At 36.1% G+C, this 25,660-nt stretch overlaps 1 protein-coding gene across 2 annotated transcripts; it reads left to right on the forward strand.

The window, feature by feature from the left end:
- Nucleotides 1–6,093: 6,093 nt before the first annotated feature.
- Nucleotides 6,094–23,238, forward strand: AKAIN1 (A-kinase anchor inhibitor 1). 2 transcript variants are annotated; one of them, XM_015855380.2, is made up of 3 exons: nucleotides 6,094–6,346; nucleotides 6,381–6,427; nucleotides 21,953–23,238. In XM_015855380.2, exons 2-3 carry the CDS (start codon nucleotides 6,412–6,414, stop codon nucleotides 22,141–22,143), a joined length of 207 nt encoding a protein of 68 aa, XP_015710866.1. In that variant the 5' UTR covers nucleotides 6,094–6,346; nucleotides 6,381–6,411; the 3' UTR covers nucleotides 22,144–23,238. The 2 variants fall into 2 exon arrangements, with proteins under 2 accessions (XP_015710866.1, XP_032298567.1); XM_032442676.1 differs by having other exon boundaries at nucleotides 6,099–6,427.
- Nucleotides 23,239–25,660: the final 2,422 nt, after the last annotated feature.

Here is a 25,660-nt window from a genome sequence, read left to right on the forward strand (position 1 = left end):
CTATGTGCGAGTTAAGGGAAAAACTTAAAGGAGGTTGAGGTTTCAGATCCATGGAGATAGAATAGAGCCTGAGTTGTGGTTGCTGCAATTTACTGCTGCTCTGGCAGTACCACTCTTGCAAAGTCTCTGTGAACTGCTTTATGGGGAGCTGAACCACTTGAAAACTAATAACTGTTCTGAGGCAATTTTTTTCTTAAGCTTGTTAGCTCCCTGAAGTACAGCGCTCCATGTTTGCCTCAGTGCTATGCCAGTGGAAGAGCAATACCAATTTAGGTCGCATTTGGGCACTGTGGAACTGCCGCATAGGATAGTAGCTTTATGTTTAGCCTGCCACGGTAAAACTGCAAATTTTCTCTAAGAGGCATAATTCCATTTTCTTCTCTTCTGTCATCTCCCTTTCCTTGTAGTGTATTTTGCACCTGTTTCCTATCTCGTTTGCCTCAGATTTAATGGCTCTTTTGGCTTTAGGATAAACCAACTGTCTGAGTTTCTGTAATGCAGCAATTTGGTGCTTCAGAGACTTAGCTTTAAGATGGCCTACATGGTCAAAGCAGTTCATTAGATTTGATCCAAGTTAAGTGGCAGAAGCATGTAGCTAGTCAGGAGAAAGAAAGAGGCAGGACTTAACCAACTTTGGCACCACATTCAGTGCAAGGGGATAAAGCAGAGCACTTATTCTGAGAGGCAATCAGGCAACAGAAAAGACCAGACACATCTCCTACACAAAATCCTCTGGTGGCAAACTTAGGAAATATTGAAGAGAGACATGTATGTGCTTTATTTCTAGTTTTGTTGTTTTGGGGATGAAAATGGAAAGAAAATAATTTGGTGGTGTGTGCCATGTTTTTGTCATTGTTGTTTGTTGTTTTGTTTTAGTTTTTTATGTTTTTTTGCAAATAATAACTTTTGCAAATAATATAAATCAAGCAATCATTTTGGCTTTTCTCAATAATAAAAATGAAGTATATAGCAATGGATTCTGTATTTCATCCGGTGATATCTGCTGATTTCATGCTAAAATCTATTTTCTGTCTTCCTAATTTAGGCTTCTCTGTCAAACTTGAAGTTTTAAAGATGAGTGACTTTGATTTCCTTCCAAGTAAGTATGAGTTCATTTGAAGGCCTGAATATAAAAATTATAGATATTTGTGCATTTTCCTTTGGTGCTTCAGATTAAGGAGTTTTAACTATAATTCTTCAGCTGTGTAGCTGATGCTGCAGAAGGCCTTCTTTGTTCTGAGTTGCCTTCTTTCAGTGAAAAGAAAACTATCCTAGAAATGTATTATGTTCTCTGATATTTCTCACAGTGTTATGTGCTTTACTTTTAACATGACATTTTGTCCAAATCTGAAGTGCTAATATTTAAATATTTTCTGTTTATAAGAGACTTTATATCACTGCTGTTACTGTTTTGTTATTTTATCCAGTAATACTTTACTTCTTTATCCAGGAAGATTTACATATTTTTTTTTTCCCAGTAATATATGCAACAATCATGGCTACTGCATTTTTGCTCTTAAAATATACTATAGAATGTAAACCAAGACTTTTAGACATAAACTTGGTGGAGTGAAGTACATGAGGCCTTATATTCTACTTGTAAAATGAGACTTGTTTTTTTATAAACAAATGCATTGTGACTGTCTCAGGATTCTTTATCTGAAGTGAAATTTAAAAAAAAGTTTAACTACTCCCTAACTATCCAGCAAGTCTTTAGCTTGATGCAGAATGGTTTGGTCTTGTCAGGGACTGTATGTGAGGTTTTTTAAAGTCTCTTCCTATGCTTATGATGCCTCTGCTGAATCTGTTAGGCTGGAACTTGACTGGACTGAATTCCTTGCAGTAGAACATAATTCTAGTGTGATCTAAAGGCTCTAGTTATTCAACTGTGACTCATTCATCAATTTCAGCGGACAGATCAATTGTATACAAAGGTGTGGCATTTAGGAGCACCAATTACTTTGACTTTGTTGATTTTTTCACAGTTGCTTGTGTGTTGATGCTTTAAGTGAACCATTCAGTCTCATATTTGGACCTTCTAAATTTATCTCGGTCTTTGTTCCTTCCTGGACTTTTGCTTTTGGTTCTGCTTCTCTGTAATTTTTACTCCCATCTGTAACATACAGATACCAATTTAACCTCTGATGGGACTGTAGGAGATTAAAAACTTAGCAGGTGTGAGGCATGTTGTGTTTATGGCTATGTATCAGATTTTCTAGATGGGGAATCTATAGAAGCTATAGAGATTTCTTGGCTAGAAAAGTCTATTTGGGGATCCCTTTACTTCCTGTAAGACATTCAAGGGTTTTCTGATTTTTAAATAACAACAAAAAAAGTAAAACTTGACTTCTGTTACTCATAAACTCTAAAATTTAACCATGTTTGTAAATCTTGAGCCAGGACTAATGTGTAGTTTATCAAGTTAATTAAGAATAATGAATAGAATAATGCACTAAAACTCCAATGGGCACACTTACCTTTAATGGTGCTCACTTTCTCCTGTCTCTGAAAATACTTCATGTTCTTGTTGCTAGCTTTTAAGATGTCATATCTTTGGCTCTGGAAGGCTGTGCATTGCTGTTTTTCTGGAGTACTGATGGAAAGGTAATTGGATTTTTCTTTTTCCTACTGTGTTTATTCCCTATGTCTGTTTGTTACAAACCCATTAATCACAGAGGCATTAATTGTTCTAGTTTAAATCTAGGACACTGAAAATTGTGATCCCTGTGGTATAATGATTTGAATATATATATGTTGCTTGTAATGCCTGTTATATCTTTCCGTGGAAACTACATCCAGTACAAAGAACACCATAACTGTTTGATAGACCAAATTCTCAGCTTCAAAATTCTGTTTTTTGACATAGTCACCACCATTAGCTGTGCATTATCACCTGCAATGAACAGGAGCCTGCATACTGTGCTCATAAAACTCTGCTAGCGGAGGTGACCTGCTGTCACCATTGTCACTGCCCCTGCCTCACTGTACTCACAGCAACTGGTTGGTCTCCATATACATTCAGCAAGTGTCAATGAATGTCAGTGGGTGTCATTTTTTATTCATGGAAGAGTTCAGTTCCACACTTCTGCTTCATACACACTTCCATGTCAGATGCCATTCTGTCCAACTGCCCCCCTGCTGCCGTCTATTGCACAGTAACAAAATGTAATGGAATGTTTGCAGGAAGGTTCAGCCTCAACTGCTGTACCCAACAACATCCACCTCTGGCTTGTGTGCCAGTGTAATAAAATTGGAGGTTTTTCTTTTGGAGTAATTGCTGAGGTGTGTGAAGAAATAAAAGTGGCTCTAAGATAGCTTGTTCTCAAAGTTGTAGTGGAAACTTTTAATAAAATATAAATCTCTTCCTAGCATTTGATATGGACATATGACATTTTCTGAATTATCTCTTTCTTTATAATATTATATTATCAAATCTTTTAATTTATATTTGAGTGATTGAAAGCAACTATTCTTTCTAGAAACATTCGGATGCCTTCCTGTAGAACATTAGCTGTACATTATTGTGAACAAAATGTTGAAACATTGAACATTTTCAGGTAAAAAACTCTTTTTCCTTAAAACATGTTTACTAAGCTGCTGAATCCATGAGCTCATATAATTGTGTTCCACTCCATTAGAATAAAGGGTTTATATCAGTTATATAAGTGCAAAAAATAGGTGGTCACTCAGCTTATCAGTCAGTCAATAGATTTTTTGTCACTATCTAGTTACAGATATTGATGTTCTTAACATAGTCCTCCCTGAATAAGCTAAAACTTATTTTAGAATATTTGAAAATATGTACATGAATTTTTTTTTCAGTGTCTTGATGTTATACAGAGATAATTAGTTCTTCACTCAACTGTGTTTAAATGGACTATATAATTAATGGTAAAAGTATAGAGATATTTATTTGTCTTTTCATATTTCCACTTTCATGCAAATTATTAAAGAAAAACAAGGGTGTGTATTATATTTTTATTATATTACCTCATTTTTAAGATGGTTCATTCTCAAGAGCTTTTTAAAAGGGGTAGAACTAAGGTTGTCCACTGATCTGAATTTGTAATTATTATTACACTGTTTTCATTATTCTATTTCATTATCTGCACATTTGCTTAGCATATTCCTTCAAAGATTTTATGAATTGAAAGAAAATTGTGCCTCCATTTGTAGTCTTTTTGAGTAGTAATTTAATACAGATCTATGTGCTGTGCAATTAATTCTGTTATTTTTGTACTTCTGAACTTGTAACCAAATCTGGAATTTGAAAACAATTCCATTAGATGATAGATTAAAAAAAAAAAAAAAAGAAGAAGAAGAAGCCCAGTATCATTTTGGATAGCATTTTTCTTCAGGTGGAAAACATAAATTGCTGGTAGGTTTTAACTTGACAAGAAAAACTAAAGACTCTAAAGTGTGCCTGGTTTGAGTAAGTTGTTAGAGGGCATTTAAAGTAAGATGTGTGTAGAACATTATAGTTAACAGTCTGTATTTTTTCAACAAGAAATTGTAGGTTCTGTTATTAAGTTTGAGAAGCTCTGCCATCATCTTGAAAGCCATTCTCTCTGAAGTATAAATATAATTTCCTTTGAGGATATATGTAATAGAAATACATCCTATACATTATATATATACATATATATTAGAAAAGTGAGTTGACATTTTTATTGCTCCACCTGAAGGCTAATTCTCCATTAAATACATTAATGAAGGAGGTAGGGGCCGTGTAATAAAGATATCATAAAAAACACCACTGTGAATTTTCCTACTGTCTTTTCAAAAGTCAGTTTTTTAAAGATGATAGTATACATGTGATTTTTCTCATAATGGTGCAGATATTTCTGACTGTTGTTGTTTTATTCCTGTGTTTTATGTATTTTACATCTAGTATAGTTCTTTTATAATTGAGTTTATTTAGTAGCATTCTGAAATGGAACAATATTTCAGAGCAATTAAGAGTGTAATGTTTAAGTTCATTAATTCAGTTGCTGTGTGAGATAAGTGAAACTGGTATGTGAAGATGAATCTTGAAGGCCTTCCCAAGGAGAAATGATCTTATAAGGTGTTTCAAAAATAATAAAATCTGTCACCAGATGATTAGTTTGACTTTAAAAGTGATGCTATACTTGAGTTATTGCTAGAGAACATAGCCAGAACTATTTAAGCAGGTCAGTACTTTTTTGTATCTATATTTTAAGACTAAGACCTTATTTGAGAGCTGTAATTTTCCAAATTGAATTGGGAAGTTGTGTGAAATGCTTGATAATTAAAAATGAAGTACAAATATGTGTTTATTGTAAACATATGAATGGAAAATATGTGGCAAATTTACATGCAAACTTTCAAACAAAAAATATGATTTTAATTTACTTTTTCTAATTGGCATTGCTTAATCATTGTTTTTCAAATTAATGCTTGCAAGTGTAAGCTTAAGCAGAACAGATATTTTGTTAAACTGTATCTCAACTGACTGTTGTCCGAACTTCTCACTTATATTGCAGAAGTTCTTGGCCCACAGCAAATCTGAACATGGGTTTTGTAAATAAAATCAAATTAAACAAGCAGTACAAAAGTTATGGAAATTTTTAAATTTGGTCATCTCCCATGGTTTGCTCTTCTCTTCCTTATTTAGTTATTTATTCACTTATTGATTTACCTTTTGTCCTTGATGTCATGCTTTCTATTTTCAAATGCTAATGTTTCCTTTTAATTCAAAGTGTTTCTGTTGCTAGAGGTGGGCTAACAGGCCTGTGAAATTAGAGGAGAAATCCCTCTGCTTTCCATTTGAAAGCTTAAATATTGTGACAAAGTCTGGCATGGCTGAAGCCTGTTAGCAGGGCAACTAGCTTGTGGTGAAAGCAGTGCACCCCGAAATGTCAGGCAGCAGGGCTGTTGCCGAGAGCTAATTAGGAGCAATTAGCAGGTCTCCCCGCTGGGCAGATCCCTATTACCTTTCTCCTCCGTACCCTTCCCCCTGCTGTGGTTGCAGAGAAGCGAGTTGTGGCAGCGATGCTTCTCAGAGTGCGTGTGTGTGTGTGTGTGTGTGTGTGTGTGTGTGTGTCCGTGCGGGCGCGCTGCGCCCCGGCCCCCTCCCCGCCCCGCCGCATTGTGGAGGGAGGGACCGCGGCCCGCAGCCGCCTCCGCCGCTGTGCGGGGCCGGCAGCTGTCCGAGGTGCTGAATCGTGCGGGACCTGGAGCTGTCCGAGGTGCTGAATCGTGCGGGACCTGGAGCTGTCCGAGGTGCTGAGCCGTGCGGGACCCCGGAGCTGTCCGTGGTGCTGAGCAGTGCGGGACTTGCAGTTGTCCGAGGTGCTGAGCCGTGCGGGGCTGGCAGCTGTCCGAGGTGCTGAGCTGTGCGGGGCTGGTAGCTGTCCGAGGTGCTGAGCAGCGCCGCGCCCGGGCGTCATCATGGTGTTTGCTCCAGGTAAGGGCAGCCGCTTCGGGTGCCTACCCCAGGGAGACCAGCGGGAAGGACATGGTCGTGCCGGAGGGTTTGCCCTGGGGTCTATGGGAGAATGAGTACCATCTGCACTAGTTCTACTGCTGGGCAGAGATAGGCGGTTTCATAGAGAGGTACTCAGCTGAAGGCTATAAGGGTCACCCCTATGGTTTCCATCGGGGACAGGAACCTTACACGTGCAAGTGCGCAAGCAGATTTACACGTTAGACTGCACAAAAGAAGGGTCAGGAAGGGGAATGGGGCCTTGCAATGCCTGGGGAGTGAGTGCCCCCAGCACTCACACTGTTGGCTGTCAATGAAACAAGCTCTGAATTAAACGAGTAGTTTTACAAAATTCCACTGTCACTGCTCCCCCTCTCCCTTATTCCCCTCAAAGTGTTAGTACAGAAAGTTTGTTCAGGCCAGTTGTTACTGGAACAAAATTGAAGACTTCAGCAGAATCTCATGTGACACCTCACTACATGGAGGAGTTTTGCTACATAGTATAGCTTTGCTACACCAGAAAGAAACTGAAGAGAAGCTGCATTGGATATAATATATTCTGCTTGCAAGTTGGCAGTTTGTTGTTCAGAAATGGATGAGAGGCCTGGTAGCTCTCAGATATTATAGTCATGTATAACATTTTCTGTAGTGAAATGACTTGCAATGCATTTCTTAAAAAATGCATAGCTGACAGTAAAATAGTGGGTCAATAGAAAAGGGAAAGTGAATGCTGCAACTTGACAATGAAGAATTATTAAAACCTTTGTTTTGTAAAGCTTACAGAAGTTTTGCTTTCCTTTGAAATTTCATGTCTCTCCTGTGAAAGGGTAAGAATCCAAAACTTTTGCACTCTCATTAATGCATATATATATATATATATATATATATATATATATATATATATATATATATATCTTGGTGTTCATTTTTCTAACTGAACAACTAAAGGGCTAAATGTTTGGGAGATTAATATCCCACTTCAGTAACTGGAAGTTCATTGTGTCTCTCATACTACCAAGTTGTGGACTAATATACTGCTTTCCCACAGAGACTGTCTTGAAGCTGGGATCAAGTTGTTTATCTCAACAGAACCAGCCACTGTTTTATGTAGTACACTTTTCAGTATTAGTGGCTTTTTTCTGAATTCCTTTTATCTGACAGTCTGTCACCACTAACCAAATTCATTTTTTAAATGCACTATGGGACTGGAGTACTGCAGGATGAGATTACCTCTAAAATAATGTAAACACATTGGTTTTTTTCGTCCCCAAAGACTGACAATTATTAAAACCCAAATCTCATTAATAGCTGCATAAATTGTTCTTTTCACAACCCTAATCCATAAAGAAAAGAATCTGTCTTGCATAATCATTCTTCTCAGCCTATTTTTACATGAAGAAAAGCCCTTGGTTTCTTTGCAAATGTCATAATATACATAGGGTAACTAAATAGGAATTTGTAGAACAGATGATAAAACAATCAGAGATGTCTGACAATCTGCAGAGCAAACCTGATTAGATTACATTTTTGCTGATCACTTTTCTTCACTGTCAGTCAGCCTTGCCCTGGCATTGTCTCTTGTCTCTATATGTGTATATTTTAAAAATCAGGGGTTTGTACGCCTTTAACATCTTTGTAGTAGCTATAGATGTGGCTGTATCACATAGGTATTCTATACATTTACTAAGAAGTTGAGTTTCATTTTCTTGTCTTCATAATTTTATCTTATTGTGATGAATGACCTGATTTCAGTTTCACTGATTTGTTTCTCATTGTTGGTGGTGGTGGGGGGCGGGGGGGAGGGGGCAGGGAGGGTGAAGGAGAAAAAGATTTGTCTGTTTATAAATGGTTGTACATTATATTATTTAGGTTTAGAGTGATATTATTATTTAGGTGTAGAGTGCTTTAAGAAGGGGAAAAATACAGACACACACACACGTGCATACAAAGAAAACAAACTAAAAAAAATCTCTTCAAGGAGAAGTTTGTTTAGCTGAAGACAAAGGTAATTACTTGCATGTCAACAAGATGAGGATTTACATTATTGAAGAGCACTGGTTTAATGTGTTATGTTCATAAACTGGTAAGTAAAAAAAAGCCTACCAAATTAAAATGAATATTTTTAAAGGTGAAAACAACTACCTATTGACTGAATAGAGATTTTACTTTTAATCTTCAACTCTTTTCCTTAGCTCTTACAACCAGCTGCTAAAAAACAAACAAACAAAAAAATCCAACATCTTCAGACCAAAATAAACCAAAACCACAGACTTCATTATTATTGAAATGGATTTGTAAAAAAAAATATCACACACAGGATCATTATGTTACTAAAGAAAAATAGACATTCTTGCTCACTCTGTCTTGTTCTGGCAAGTATGTTGCTATTTACAGGTGTGCAAAAAGCTACTATTCAAATCTGATCTTTCTTCACACCCAATTTTCACTGACTTTGACTCTTGGCTTAAACTGCTATATAATCTGCTGGAGAAAAGAACTGAGAAGAAGGACATTTTTCCTTGCATGATTTAATCTGATTTTGTGGTGATTTTAGCTTATGGTATGTAGGTAGGTATGGGTAATGAAATGCCAACACTATGAAATGTATGGGAGTTCATTCTACTTAGAGGATTCCCATGTGGTATAGCTGTTCATTATGCTACTGTTATAACAGGAGATGATCCATGTAATGGAAATGTAGACAAACTATTACTTTGCAATGTTTAGCTTGTTTAATTTTCCTAAATTTAATTGCTTCAGGCAGAAGTAGACAAGGAGGTTTTACTTATCATCAAACGTAAGGATGGAGGTATGCAGAAGACTGCAGTATAGAAACATGACATTTCGAGTTTTTGGTTTAGGCCATAAAGAAGTTGTTGAAGTGAAAGGTTTTCTTAGGAGACTTCAGAAGATTATAGATTCTGAACTTTAAAAATAAAAATCGTAGTTGTCCTATTAGCATACAAAGGATTGATATTTGTAAATAATTCTACAACTTGTTGCAAGGTAATAAATGAAGAATTACTGAAATCTTTCTTGTTTTCTAAAGCATCAGGAAAAATCATGAAGAGATTACTTTTGAATGCAGCAAGCAAGCCCTATCATTAGTTTGGAAAGAAGAAGTCACTTCCAACATCAGGCCATCTATCAATAATATCAATATCTATCAATCATTTTAAATGTTCCTAATCAACATTATACCACTTTTCAAGTTCCTTCCAGTTACTTTAAAAAAAGAAAAAGAAAAAAGAAAAAAATCAAAAACAAACCAACAAACAGAAGGTTTTGGAAATACTCCATGTGTAATCAAGGCCTTAAAACTTTTTATATGAAACATTAAAATAAAAATGGAAAAAAGTGTTGTTTTTTTTTTGTTTTGGTTTTTTTTTTTCTGATTCATCTGAACAAGGGGGATACAAAAGGGGTTTGTCATTCTCCCAGGATTTTTTCTAATGCTATTTTGCACATGAATCACTCAAACATTTTTGCCTTAACCTTCTACCCTCTGCGTGTCTGCACTGATAAAGCACAAAAGTTGTCTGCATTTTCAAAACTAGCTTGGAATCTTGTTAAGGGTGTATGCTACCAAACGGGTTTCCTAAGCATCTCTCTTACTAGGACTTCACTTAAGAGATTATTTTAGTATCTGTTGAGATTTTTACTCTATAATGTAAGACTATAATTATTACCAAGTTAGAATCACATGGCAGGTTATTACTGTTTCACCGAGTCAATACTGTACTATGCTATGTTTTGTTAAATATGAATTTTATTTTTTTACTAGATAGTATATTGTTTTCAGAAAATAATTTGTTCTCTATATATCAAGAAAAATTTCAGCATTCATATTTGCAACTTATCAGAACATTTCTATCCTTTAATCCTTTGAATTGTGCAGTTTCATCTTTCACATGATTCTTGTTATTTTTCAGTGTAATTTTGAAGATTCCTTCTTACCTAAATCCAGAAACTCATTTGCTTTACTCATGGCCCTCCAATCCCAAAAGGAGGAAGAGATAGTAAAATCATTTTTTAATCAATATTTTTCTATAAAAAAGATGTGTGAAAACACTTGAAGTTTAATGATATTTAGACACTACAGAAGTCAGAATGTTCACTGCTCGGCACCTTTCTTCTGCAACAGCAATTCAAAGAGCTTTTCAGCTACCTCTTCAGAAGCACATCTGTTCTTGACTTTTTAAAGCCAGGAACAGTCTAGCAGACCTGTGTAATGACACTGAAGTTCAGAAGCACATCCTGTACCAAACATTGGAGGAATCATTAAAATGCAATTCATGATGTAGCAGCTGCACACTAAAACAGATGTGCCTACTCTTTTGAGTAGTCTTGATCTTCTCAAGTGGGAAAGCTGGTGTGCTGTGGGGTGTGAAGACATTAAATTTCTTGATAGCCTTTCATTTTTTAATTACAGCATCGGAGATACTTTGGAGAACTCTTTCCACAATACACAGACCGAGATACTATGGAGGGACATAATGAATGGAAAAAACACTACCAATGTTTTTACTTTTCTTAATATAAATTATCATGGGATTACTCTAGTGTTTGTGCTGAGTATGGCACTCTGGCACTTTCACTGATGAAGTTTCTTTCACCCATAAAAACAATTGTAGGATGGCAGGGTACAGTCTTTTTCTTTATTTGTTCCCTAATTGTTGTTCTACATTAGATTAGCAAGCTTAAAAAGTAATAATCAGTACTAGATGCAATGTTACTTTGAAGTATGAATCAACGCTGTTAAAAACTAGCACAGAATTTACTTTTTCCAATTATTTGTACCAGAAGTTCAATCTTAAGCAATAGCAAATGGCACCTCTCAATTCGAGATTGCAGGGTTGAATCTTATTCAGATGACCTGCAGAAAGAATTCACTCTTCATGGTGGCTGAGTACTGGCTTATATCAAAGGAATTGTTCATAGCTAAGAGTTGGTAATAAATCATGCAGTCATTATTAATGTCCTTACTAGCACTGTTTTCTGACAGCCAAATTGTGAGTGTGCAATGGGAATGAGTTACATTGACCTGTAAAGTTTCTTCCTCCAGACTGTTATTCTTCCATATGAATTGCTTTGTTGTAGGTCTCACAGACATAAATAATATGATTCTAGCCTTGTAAGCTTTAACAGATAATGGAAATTAAATACCGTATAATACAGCAAAGCTTTAGATTTCTTTCTATATCTTCAATCTTATACATTAGGTATTTTATTAAGGACTTAACATATCATGTTTACACATAAGAAGTTAAGCAAGAGTTCTTTGCAAGCAGTGTATGAAGTAATTTCTTTATATGCTTTCTGAAATTGAGGCTAGCCATTTGCAGTTATGTTCCTTCCCTAATATTTTGCAAGAATAAGACTAAGATTTTATCACTACTATTAGTATTTGTAAGAATAAGATTTGCTATTTTTTAAGGGGTTATAATTGGAACGGAATATTTATTGATGTTAACAGAAACGAGAAGGTGACCTGAATAGCTGTAAAATTCCTACAGAATGCCTTACTAGGGAAGTCAATGCAGGTGAGCTCTGTGCTGCTGTCATCTGACTTGGCTAATGCTTGTAGTCATGTTGTCAGAAGATGCTGTCTTCTTTCTTAAAGAGAGTCTGAAATTTTCCACCTGAAGAAGTAAGTTGAACCTTGCAGATATTTCTGTAATGGTAAGGCAAGTGTAATCTCCTGTGGATTACTTTCATTTGCTTCACTTTGTAGTATGCATATTTGATAGAATAACACTATTTTCTTGCTTTGATCAGGGAATCAACTTACCATTTTTCGGTGTGAAGGTGGTGCATATCAATTACTGCATCTATTAAATAATCAGATTAACTTTACCTTCTGTCCTGAAGTAAGCTTTCTCCTCAGAGGAGAAAATACTTATCTGGGAAGTTTGATCCAAGAGAGGAAAACAACATTCCAATTGCATCCTGTTTCTTGCAGCATGTATTTATAGAGATGATGTCGGATTAGAGCTGTGAGAATGCACCTCTTTGAAGGCGCACTCTAAACTTATGTAATCTTTTATACACTTTGTCTTGTAACTTTGCATATGCACATACATATATATGTATGTATATTCAGCCAAAATTTTGAATGTCCTTAATATGCAGTTCACATTCAGAAATAAGCAGGACACTTTTCCTATGCAGTTATTATAGTTTGCAGAATGTTATCACTGCTTGGCTGGCTTTTGGCCAATTATATAACCTCTTCCTTATTTTCTTTACATTAAAACAAACAAACAGAAACAACAACAACAATAACAACAAACAAACAAACAAACAATGACCAAAAAACAGAGTGGAATATTGCAGATTTTGATTAAGTTGTACAGAGCTGAAGACCAAAAACTGTGCAGCACTGCAGAAATATGAACACAACAGCTAGCAGTGGAGCGTGGCACCTTTGAATACTTTTACCCATGCTACACAGTGATGGATAGCAAAAGCCATATAATGTCTATGAAAGGTGGGGGATTCAGTGAGGCTCTGTGTGAGCCCATAGATGATATTTTTTGATACAGAATTAGAAGGCCGAAATTTTATCTCACTTTCTGTGCCTAAAATGTTCATTTTGGCTAGTAACCTCTGAGCACTTAAGCGATAGAAAATAGAAGTTGAATGGCACACAATCTACCTGTATCTGTAACATTAGACTTCTCCTTCCCTTGGAGAAGCACTACATTTGATGAAGAGATGTTTCTTACTTCCTATTTGAAGTGTGTCTCCTAAAAGAAATAGCAAAATTGTGCAGATTAAGTTGTTTTTTGTTGTTGTTGTTGTTGTTTTTTAATTTTAGAGAAGCTGGTCCCACATATTTTTTAGAAAGTATCTTATTTTCAATGCACTGAGCTCTACCTTAGGAGTTGAAAAATTAGTTAATGTTGGCCTGTACTGATAGTTCACAAAATTTTTCTTCTGACAACAAAATCTGAGTATCATACTAACAGATTTACGTATGGCAGAATATTCAGTCACTACTACTTTGAACTGCATCCAGTCTTCAAAGCTGTGAACACAAAGTGAAACCATTGTTATGAATAAAAATACTGAGTAAATGTATAAACTGAAGTTTATTATCTGTTTTAGTTAATCTTATTGAAATACAGCAATAAATCTTACAAAACATGTTGAAAAAAAAATTAAATAGCTTAAATATCTGAAGATCTCAACAACTTCTTAATCTGAAAGATGTTGAAAGCTTCATATTGGCTGGTGTATTTCAAGTATTATGGGTTAACTCACCGAGGACTTATAAAAAATTAATATTGATATATAAAACCAAACTGAAATCTATGGACAAAATATTATGAAAAGGTGATATGGATATGGTTAAATATTACTTCGGATATATTATGTCCTTTGGGAAAGTCTGTCTGTGTTTCTGTTCTTCTGTTTCCCTTCCCATCATTCCTTGATTTGTGTTCAAAGCAAAGCTGTTCTTATTTCATTTTTATGCATTCTCTTTTATCCAAAGTAGTCTGTGTTGGCTCTCTTCCTAAGTGGTGGTTGCACAGTAGTAGTCAAGGACTGGGGTTGGGGAAATGTAACTGAACTGTAGCTTTTCTGGTGAAAGTGAATATTCTGACCACTAGAAAAGGGAACTAGAAAAACCTGGTAGTCCTACATGAAAGCATTTCTGCTATCTTAGAAGCATAGAATGGCTTGGGTTCGAAAGGACCTCAAGGATCAAGAAGCTCCAAGCTGCTGCCACAGGCAGGGCCACCAACTTCTATATCTAATACTAGACCTTCAGTTTACTTTCTCCTTCTTCAGGAGCAACTGAGTGCCCTTAGAAACCTGACAGCTATCATTCAGAAACTCGTAGAGCTCCATTTTGGGGCATGAGTAACAGCAGTGGACAAAACTAATTTTAGTACAGCAAGGAATGCATATGCTGTTTTGTTTGTTTGTTTTTCTGTTTTCTATTTTTCTCCCCTTAATGCTTTGGTCTAGGACCTTTTCATTAGATCTGAACTGGCATCATTACTGATACTGCTATAAATTGGATCTCTAATCTTAAATGACACATGCATAAAGTTAGTTTTGTGAGCATGCTCAGAAGTCTGCAGCCCTGGTTAACTGATGTGTAATTGTGTGGATGTAATTAATATGACTCATCAACATTTCCTGATTATGGATGATGTGCAGCCTCATCTTTTATATTCCTTTTTCCAATTATGGATTCAAGTGCTGGAAACCTAGCACAAACCAATTAAGCAGTGAAGAGAAGGAGATTTTTAACCATTGCGATTTGCAGGTTATAAAATGTTCCCTAGTAGATTCTCACCTGTAATTTCCATTCTGTGAATAGGAAAACTGAGAGATATGGCACTGCCTAAAGCCAGTGGGAGGTTAAAAAACAGACTTTAACTCTTCTGTAGAAGAGAAATGTTGATGCAGTGAATATTAATTACTACCACATGTCATTGCAAACTTGTCAGAATCTTCACTTTTGTGAGAATTACAGTTCATAGACAAAAATCAGCTGATTTTCTAATAAACATATACTTGATCCTATGATAAAATTTTATCATCACAGTCTTGCTTATAGGTACATTCATTGCAATTTAAATGTCACCAGTACTATTGGTTTGTTTGTAAAACTATCAGTAGTATTTTCCAATGGAATTGAAAATGGACTTACAAGAGAGGGATATTTTTGTTGGATTGTTGTTACTTTTCTTAATCATGAGGAAAAAAATTCTAATATTGCAGTGCTGAAGAAGAAAAAGTATAATGGTTAACTATTCCAAACCAAAGTAATGTATTCTTGAAACAAATGGTAATGTTTCTAGTTAAGAGATGTATTTACATAATCTTTTGCAAAATATTGGGAGATAATTTTTGCTTTGTATCTCTTCCAAATTCAGAAATTTTGCATAAATCAAACTTATAGCTAATGGGAATATATTTTGGGTAACTGTGAATTCTAAATTGCTCTGATACTTGCTTAGAGAAATATGGTTTCTCTGTATTTAAAAATGGTTAGACTCAAAGCTGTTTAAAAAACAAAACAACAACAAAAACCCCAGCCTCTTTCTAGAACAGCTTTAGAGGTATTCACTTGCTAGAATTAAACTACATTTGTTATTCCTGTGAAGAAGAACTTACACTTTTGACCTCTGATGCATGGCCCTTGGGATTCACGGAATCTGATGGTAAAGTTAAGTTGTTCTCTTCAAATGCAGTGTTTGTATTGCGTCACAAGGCCAAATGAGACATGCATATGTGTCCCAAGTTTTGAGAAAAGTGGATTTAAAATTAAAAATAATTAAAATTAATTTTTCTTCTAGGAAAAACAATAAACTTACTGAAAAAGTAAAGTAAAGTAAAGTAAGTAAGTAAAGTAAGTAAAGTAAAAAAAGAAAACTGAGAGACAATAGAAATTTGTTTAGATTACAGAGATAGGATGTCATGTTTATGGTCATTCATGCTCATATGTGACTAATCCCTTCTCAAAAAGTATGGGATAAATTATTTGTAGCCTATGCTTTCCAAGAGTCTGAAGTTCTTTCCTTCCACAGCTCATTCACCATTTTGCCCCCTCCCTGATTCCATGTGAAAAATTTTACTTCTGTTTCCTTTAAAATATGATATTTCGTCCATTGAAAGATATTGTGTTTCCCCAAAGTTTATTGCTATAATCAGGTGATCTGGGAAGGACTTACATCATGGTAAAAACAAGGTCTGTGGTTGTGTAGCTTCATGATAGTAGCCCCAACAGTTCTATGAAAATATGTGGTGGATAACGTTCCGAACTGCTGATTCACATCAATGATGGGTTGCTAAGTGTTATTTAGTAAGGATGTTTATACATTTAATTAAATTTAACAAGCAGTAAACTGAAAGGGAGAAGGCACAGGAGACTGCTTTGATCTCAGGCTGGAAAGGAAGCAAATCTTGGTGCTCTAAAGAAAGTGAAGTGAGTAAATGAGAAAAAGGTCCATCTGCAATCAGATAGAATTTCTTCAAGACTTAATCTGTGTTCAGCACTCTTTCTCTGTAGTTACTGATTTCAGTGTTTACTTTTCTAGGTATATTCCGTAATCTAGAAACATCAGAGTTTAGGATCTCCCACACAAGGTATTTTTGGACCTAAACGAATATTCATTCTAGGAATTTAAATGGGTTTTTTGAACTTGCTTTAAATGTGTTTATTTGTTTAGGTTTGGGATTTGTGTGTGTGTGTGTGTTGTTTGTTAATGTTTTGTTGTTGTTGTTTTAATTTTTCCAAACTGCTAGTCATTTTTTTCTTCATGAAGCTTCAGAAAAGCCAAAGAAATTTGTAGGTACTGATATATGGCACTAATTTTACATGAAAGTGGAATATGTGACTGATTCCCAAAGCCATTCTAAGACTTTGAAGTTTTGCACATCTTTCAAATTGTATTTTCAATTGCAGAACCAAAGTGGGGTTTGCAGAATAACTGCAGAGAATAACTAGAAAAGGTTTTCTGACATGAAGAGGATTTTTCATCTTGATGTGGCCATTAGACAAAAGTAACCTATAAGCAGAATGCTATTTCTGCTGTAATGTAATGTTTTACCAGCACGTAGTTCAACTGAAATTTGTCACGGAATTTTTATTAAAATTATTCTTCAAATCTTAAAAAAATAATAATAAAACTTAGCTGTAACTTATTGACTCTTGATTTGATTAGCAAAATACCAAATGCGTAGGCAGCAGGAGATATTTCTGTATTTTACCTTATTGGTAACTGTATAAGTATGTGATCCTTAAAATGCCTTATTAATTCTATAGGCACTCAAAATTCTGCTTTTATTCATGTCCACAACAGTCTGTATCTCAGGAAAGTGGAGCAGTTTGATAGACATTTTCCAGCTCAGTCCCTCTGGGATACTTGCATGAGTCATTGCTGCTTTCCTTAGTCCCTCTCTTCTAAGTGCAGCATATCAATAAAGAAGTGTGCTTCTCAGAAAACAGCTTTGTGCTGGCTGTTTCCTTTGAAATGGAGAAAGAGAGAATAATGGGAACAGCCTTTTAGAACCTGCTGTTTACTCCTTCAGGAAGTGAAAAAGTTGAGTTTTATGGCAGCCTTACCAGATGGAGTCACAGAGTCACAAGATGGTTGAGACTGGAAATCACTTGTGGAGGTCACCTGGTTCAACACCACCTTCAAGCAGGCCACCCAGAGAAGGGTGCCGAGGCCCACGTCTCAGCAGCTTTTGATGATCTCTGTGGGAGAAAATTCCACAGCCTCTATGGGCAGAGTTGCCAGTGCTTCATCACTTGCACAGCACAGAAGTGCTTTCTGATGTTTTGACTGAACCTCCTGTGTTCCAATTTGTGTCCACTGCCTCTTGTTCTGGCACTGGGCACCTCTGGAAAGGACTTGGCTCCATCCTATTTTCACTCTCCAGATGTTTATAAACATTTTTGAGACCCTGCTGAGCCTCCTCCAGGCTAGACAGTTCCAGCTTTCAGCCTCTCAACTTTCTCCTTGAGAGAGATGCTCCAGTCTTTCATCATCTTTTTCGCCCTTTGCTGGGCTTAATCCTATGTGTTTATGTCTCTACTGCATGAGGAAAGGTGAGGCAGAACTGGATACAGTACCCCAGAAGCAGTCTCACCAGTGCTGAGGAGAGGGGAAGGATCACCTACCTTCACGCACTGGAAACAAGAAGGCAGCCAAACCCACATTTCTCAGGTGAATTAATGCTGGACTTTCCTGTGTTCAGCTTTATTAAGCCATTCATTATCTGATGAGAGATAAGAGGAAGAAGTGAAGAAATTGCCGTTTTTGTAGTCCTCTTGAAGCAGAGTTCTTTTACAGCAACTTCAATGCCTGGAATTCTTAGGGCTTCACAAATTGTGAGAGATTCTTTATCTGAGTTAGGGCAAAATAACCTAGTTTCACAAATGGTTTGGAAGATTATAATTTTGAAAATACCCTATAGCTCTGAATTTGATAAGAGAAGTTAAAATTTTGACTGTCTTCAGCCTGATGATGGCATTAACTACAATTGAAAGCTTAAGCCATAAAAGAAAAGCTGAGGTAAGGTCAGAAACAAACAAACAAACAAAAAACATTTTGTTGTTGATGCATTTATCCCCATTTATCAGTCATGACTGGAAAGAAAAATACAGTGAAAGACTTATTCTAGACTTAAAGAATAAAAAATGCATCACATAGCTCTAGGTCCTAAAAATCTTCATGAGCAGAGCCATTGTTCTGAAAAACAGCTGGCATTTCAGACCGTACTTCCCACTGTTTTCCAGGTCAAAGTATGGGCTTCCCTTCATGCCCAACACTCTCTCAATTTCCACTTTACGTAATGTGTAGTGTAGAGGTCCTAGTCATCATATTCATAATCCCATCTGTTACCTTGAATTTTCTAATTCCTTCCAATAAATGATAGCATCCCTCCATCCAGACCTCTACATAAAGTAGTATCAAAAGTGGAGAAGACAGAGGGAGACTGAGAAAGGCAAATTTCCTCTTAATTTTTCCATGGTGAATAAAAGACTTAGTAGCCCCATGGAGGAATTTTAGAGTGTGGTAGCCACAAGGACAGGACTACGCCACACAGTGACCATAAATTTTAGAGTATTTGTTAAGCAGAGTGGGTATAATAAGTGGATAGTGTTTTGTATTATAGAGGTTATGTTTTACATTTACTTCCTATATTTTGTTGGGAACACACACCAAACTAATTTCTTGCTCCTCTGGGACAGCTGTGACAGGCATTACAGTCCAAGAGGAACTAGGTATTCATATGTGATGGACTGAGATATCTAGATCCTGGCTGTCAGTCCAGCTCCCACATATGGTAGTCACTCTATAGGGTCAGACCTCTGCACTATGTTTTATGTCCAACTCAAAAGGTGAAAGGAAGAGAGGAAAGAAAAGGAGAAAAGATCATGCTACAACTGGGCAATTTGTCTAGTAGGATGCTGTGAGAGAGAGCATCAAAGGCCTTGCTAAAATCTAGAAATACTATATCCGCTGACTGGATTATCATGTCATATAAGGTCAAATTACTAAGGCAGGACTTTCTCTTCATGAACCCATGTTGACTATGCCTGATAATAGCTTTGTTCTTTAAATGTCTTTCTGTAGTATCCAGCATAATCTTCTCTATAATTTCTCCAAGTACTGTTGGTAGACTAACAGGTCTGTAGTTTTCTGTATTTTCTCTCATGCCCTTTTTATTTTCTCATTGCTAATTTCAGATGCAGTTAGTCAACATAAACTCCCAGTGGCTCATTACTTACAACAACCAGGTCAACATCTTTGACTTCTTCATAATCAAAGTCATTTAGATTTTTATTTTATTATTTTATTTTAACCTGGGTTACTATCATCCTAAGCATGTAATACTGATGGAAAGTTTTTACATGTTTGATTGTGCTTCTTTATTTCCTTTTTGTTCATATATAAACTATCAGAAGTAGTCCAGAGGTTCTGGTTTCTATCTGCTTGGTTTATTTTCCTGGCATATACCAATATTGTCTAACAAGCAGACATAATCAAGGTCTCGCTTAAATGAACTGTATTTAAATGTGGGCTTTGCTCTATGACAAATAACTGAAAAACACAGGTAATCATAGAACGTATGTTTGTGTGTATATATATATATATGTATATATATAAAATTCAGATTTTGTATATTAAGAAGAATAAAATAAATCATGAAGTGCTCCAAAAGAAAGAAAAATCAGTAATTTTCAACAACAGCATGATCACAGACAGTATGCTTTTAAAAATCTGATTTATTTTTTTTTGGTCACAAGTGCTGGTAAATTCATCACATATCATATACACTTGTGCCCCAATCCAGCATATTCACCCATATTTACAGATTCACTCTCATTGAAAATTTCATATTTATCCATACTTTTTCTAATGTATCTTCTGAACACAAGCTGAGTTGGCTGATATTTTTCAGCCCAGCAAGACTGGTTCATTGTGTAATAACTGTGACTTCATATTTGAGCAGTAGAGTAATATCTGTACATTACTGTTAAATAGAAACATATAATCACAAGGTTGCAAAGGTTATACATCATCTTGTCCAACCATCCTCATATCACCATTACTACCCACTAACTTACTAAAGCTAATAATCTTGATACAGCTGCATGCCACTTTTAAATTTCATATATTTTATTTCAGTAGAAAAAAAAACATGCTTGCATTTTTACTTTTAGCAAGAAATTGTATAATATGTATATCATCGATAGAAAAAAACATAAGTATATTTTTGAACTTCTTTCAAAGAAAGATAATTTTTGAGATAATGAATAAGGTTTAATTATTTTGCTAATGTTTGGCTTGGTCTCACAGATCTTTTAAACTGGTGATTTTACTTTACTTTTTGTTTCTATTTTGTTTCAAAATATTTCTTAAGGAACACCATGTCTCACAATTCCAGATGTGGATCTCTTATGAAAGCATCTGATCTTTCATTCACTCTGTTTTACTTCTCTCAGGACATAATTCTTAACGAATGGCTTCAAAACAGACAGTGAAATACAAATCCCATTTCATGAACTACTTGAGTATAACATAGTTGATCAAGAAAGAACTGGGAAGATTATCTCAAAAGCCTTTAAAATGAAATCTAGTAATACAAATAAGCACCTAACCTAAGTATTTCCGATAGCAAGTGTATGTTTTCTTAAATTCCTGTAGGTGGACATCTGACTAATTCAAAATTATTATATCAAGATAAACCTTGACCATTTTACAGCATTCCTTGTTATCTACCAAGTCATCTTTTCTGCTAGGAGATAAAGTAGTCTCTGATCTACTTTTCTTCATTACTGTGTAACTTGTCATAAAACATTACTTTGTTTCCTCCGGGTTTCAGTGTTTTAGCAAAACAAGAAATTATCACATAAGAAGTGTATGGGTTTTTGTAGGTTGCTATTGATGTTGGAATTCTGTTTATTTGTTTTCCTACTTTAACAGTGTTTTCAAATGCTTTTGGAAGTGTAGCTAAGTGTAATGAACTTACACTTAAGAAAATTTTTACCTTAAAGCCAAGTGGAATTCAATGAGTGAAGGCTTTTAATTTTAAGTAAATAGAAACCTTAATGAAAACTTTTTCCTTTTATGATCACAAAGGAAAATGCATTGGAACCACAAAATGAAGTCAAAATCCCCATAGAAAAGGATATGATTCAGAGATAGATGAGGGGAAAGAAAAAGAAAAAACACTCTCATGCTGCAAAATAGAACAGTACTTGTTTCAGCTGTGAAGACGCAGCTGTCCTGGGGCTGGAAAGTGGGTAGCTGAGGTCTATGACTCAGTCTTCCTCTTCATTCAGATAATACTGAGCATGCAGCAGGCATTTTGTATCCTACTACAGCATCTCCTATGGTTTTCTATGTCATAAGCTGTCCTCAAGTACTCCTATCTCCCACCCTCCCTACCCCCTTCTCTATCTTTCTTGCATTCACAGGGTAGCCACAAATGCTTAAATCATCTTGTTTATTTGTTGTTTGTTTCTGACAGGTGAGAAACCAGTACCAGAGCAAGATGAGGTTAAGCTACAGAATGCCAGCAAGCAGATAGTGCAGACTGCTATCCTCCAAGCTGTCCAGCAAGTTTCTCGGGAGAACCAACAAAAGGAGAAGCGAACAAACAGCAGTGTGAGCCTCCAGCTAGAAAGAGGAAAGTTAACCAAGAAGCATGAAAAAAAGTAAAGGAGCAGCTTGTGCATATTGATTCTTCCGTCTGCCATGATTTCAGCCTTCTCTTTAGTATCAGCTGTACTGCTAGTGCTGTGTTACTGTTGTGAAGCAAACCAAAGTATAATCAACACTTCCTTAGGCATAGAGTAAAGCTGCAATAGTCCTTGGCTGAAAAAATATTAAGTGCATTAGATGACTAACTCCATATTTATGCAGTGCCTCTTAAGAGAAACAATAACCATAGCTATAAAGGTATTTCAAGCACAAGCTTTTATGATATGGACTTATTTTCCAAAGCTTGTTGTCAGTGCACTTCCCCATCAGTTCTGCAAGCAGCTGCCATGCCAGCTGGCCAGACTTTCCTCTGTCTTACCGAAGTCACTGAAGCTGTCTTCACAGCAGAAGCAGTTTACTATTGAGTGTAGCAGAATGCTCTCAGGCTGCTTTGAGAGATGAGATTGTCATTTGTTTTGATTAACCATGGATTAACCATGGAAGTGAAATGGCAGTATAAAATGGATTTGGTAAGTTCCATGAACAATTTTCTTTTTTTCTTTTCATCCGGGAAAAAAGAAAAGCATCTACTATGACTTTACAGCTACTACGGTCTATGACTGTGATCGTAGATCTGTGATCTTAGTCTCTTTCTTTTAAGAAGTTAAAATAAGTACTACTCGTTTTGAAGTACTTCTGAACTTCTGTACAAAAATCACTTGTGCCTCAACCACTCCCTTTAATTTTCTTGATATTGAGAGAAGAGAAATCAATGTGCTTATACAGAGTTTGCTAGCTATGCCAGTTTTGAAAGTTTCCTGTGACTTGATTTACAGAAATGAATACTGAAGTGGATTTACAAAAAAAAGATTTTGACTTTATTAATATTTGAAGGATGGAAATACACTGTGTCTGAATTCTCTCATGGTAGAGGTTTCTCACCTGCTGGGCATAAAGTGACTTTAGATATTTGCAATTGTCACATGGATTGACCTCAAATAGAACTGCTTTAAGCTAGTAATGCAGAACTTATCCTTTAACTACAATATATAGCTGAAGAAATCTGTGATATTTCTGAAAATACACATTAAATAAATATATATTTCACTTTTATGCTTTCTTACTGTAATGATGACTGCACTATTACACAGCTGAAATGAATAATAGTTTATTTCATTCTGGAAATGGCCTGTAGCTCTATTTCATCTGAATTCTTGTAGAAATATACCTAGAAATATATTAGAAGCAGGTGCAAAGAATCTGCAAATTAGGATACAAACTTTCATAATTGCTTTTTTACTCAGCAAGATGTGTCTCAAAGTGAATTTTGATTTAAGTAATTGGCTATTATGTACTACATTCTACTGCTTGTGTTGATCAATTTAAGGATTCTTTCTAATGGCCAAGGGCTTAGTCACGAATAGCCACATATTGTAATAGTAAGCCTCTTAAATTTGCTTGTATAGTGGAAATGCTAAGTCACAGCTTGATTGAGCACCTGGTGGGAAGGCAGGGCCAACCCAGGGGAGCTCAGGTGCATGCAATGCCTCTGAGTGACCAGAACGGGTAGAGCCAGGATCCATCCTTTCCCAGACCTCATTTAAGGGCTGGCAGTGGAAGCAAGGTTATTTCTTGCTGGAGATTCTTATGTACTTGAAGCCTTCTAAGGGTAAGCAGATTCTTGTTTTTGTGTCCCCTGCCCTGCTGCTGTGTTTGAGCATATTCTCATCTGCTGTAGCCTAGGAATTTGCTACTGTGCTGTCATTGTTATGCTTTCCATTGTATTACAGTGTCATGCCTTGTTGGTTTTTTTGTTTTGTTTTGTTTTTTTGTGTGTGTGTTTTTTTTTTTAAACAGCATTGAGTTATACCAGAAAATGCTCTAGCTTCATCTTCATTTCATTTAAAAATGCGAAGATAAATTCAACGTGAAGTTGTTATAAATTCTCTAATAATTAAAATTGAGCTGTACTGCAAGTATACAGTTAGTTTGTTTCTCTAGGTGATGACTGGGTTTCCTCAGTCAAGCAGGCTGTGAAAGGAGGAACCGCTTGGTCTTGAAGCATGCATGTGTTTGTCCTGATAATTATTTTTTACTAATAACTTTTTCATCAACTGTCCTTCAGTTAGGAGGTAGCTCTTTTCTGAACACTCGCTGTATCTTTGCATTCTGAGAGCCTAAGAAACCTGACTGTGAGTCGAGGTTCAGTTCTGAGGGCTGTGGAGCAGTCAAGAGAAGTGGATGAAGGAAAGTAAGCCTGTTGAGGAGGCTTTGTGATGCTAAATGGTGTTTGCTAACAGGGATGTAAGAGGGAGAACTGTAGGACAATAAAAACCTACTAGGAATTATTCTACTGCCTCTCCCCCCCCCCCCCCCCCGAGGGAGAACTGTAGGACAATAAAAACCTACTAGGAATTATTCTACTGCCTCTCCCCCCCCCCCCCCCCCCCCCCCCCCCCCCCCCACACACAAACAAACATACCTTGCAGGACATGTTTCTGGTGCTCCTATCTTTAGTCGTCTGGAACTTTGTTTAGATGTCCCTATTTTCTTCTTAATCCCCATATTATGCAAATAAGAATTTCAAAAACTTGTGAATCCAGGATTTTTGCCACTACTTCATAAGAGCCTATTTTACCCAACCCCTGCTGTGCTCTTCTGCATTATCTCTTTACTGTTCTGGCCCTTTTAGATACACTGTTATTTGTCCAGTACCTTGTGCCCTCCACTTCAGTGCTGTCAGAAGTCGAACACAGAGAAAAATGATAGGAAGCCTCACAGAACTCTTAGCAGGTTTATACCCTCTTATAAATATTGTAGTTTTCCTTTAGACCCAAATAATGCATTTCCTATCTATAGTATGTGTCACTAAATTAAGGCATGCATTTGGTATCTCCGATCTATTGACAAAGGTGTCCTGCACACCATTTGCATCTGATGTATGTAGCTGAGATCTATACTGTAAGTGAGAAAGCAGCTAATTTTAGTAAATTCATGGGTGGATCATATTTCTGGGAGAAAAACACAGATTATAAATTATTACAGATGTGATGCAGATCTGATTACAAATAAAGAAACTTCAACACCTTATATGACTCCGATTTCTCATCAAAGGAAGAGGAAAATGTTCAGATGATGTAGAAACTCTTTTGAGAACAGTGGTGTGGAGGTTTGTGGTACTGAAAGAATATTCACTACAGCAGTTTATATCTTAAAAATGCAAGACAATCAAAATGGTTTCTAGACATAATTAAATTCACCACACTTTAGCACTTGTCAATAAGTAGGATGCATTAATATGAAAGTACACTTACTGTATCTCTTCTCATGAAGCAGAATCAGGTACCTGTATCTATCCTGCTGCTGCACTTGTTTTATTTTCATTTAGGTTGATTATCGTGGTTTTATTACTGTGTTTTTGTTCCTTGTAATGTAATCAGATACTGTTCATAAAGCAGCACTACTTAAATGGAAATTTGCATGGATGCAGCAAAATGTTGTAAGAGATTTCTAAATAGCACTGTTCATGAAGTTC

Source organism: Coturnix japonica, chromosome 2 (assembly GCF_001577835.2).
Source record: "Coturnix japonica isolate 7356 chromosome 2, Coturnix japonica 2.1, whole genome shotgun sequence".
NCBI lineage: Eukaryota > Metazoa > Chordata > Aves > Galliformes > Phasianidae > Coturnix > Coturnix japonica.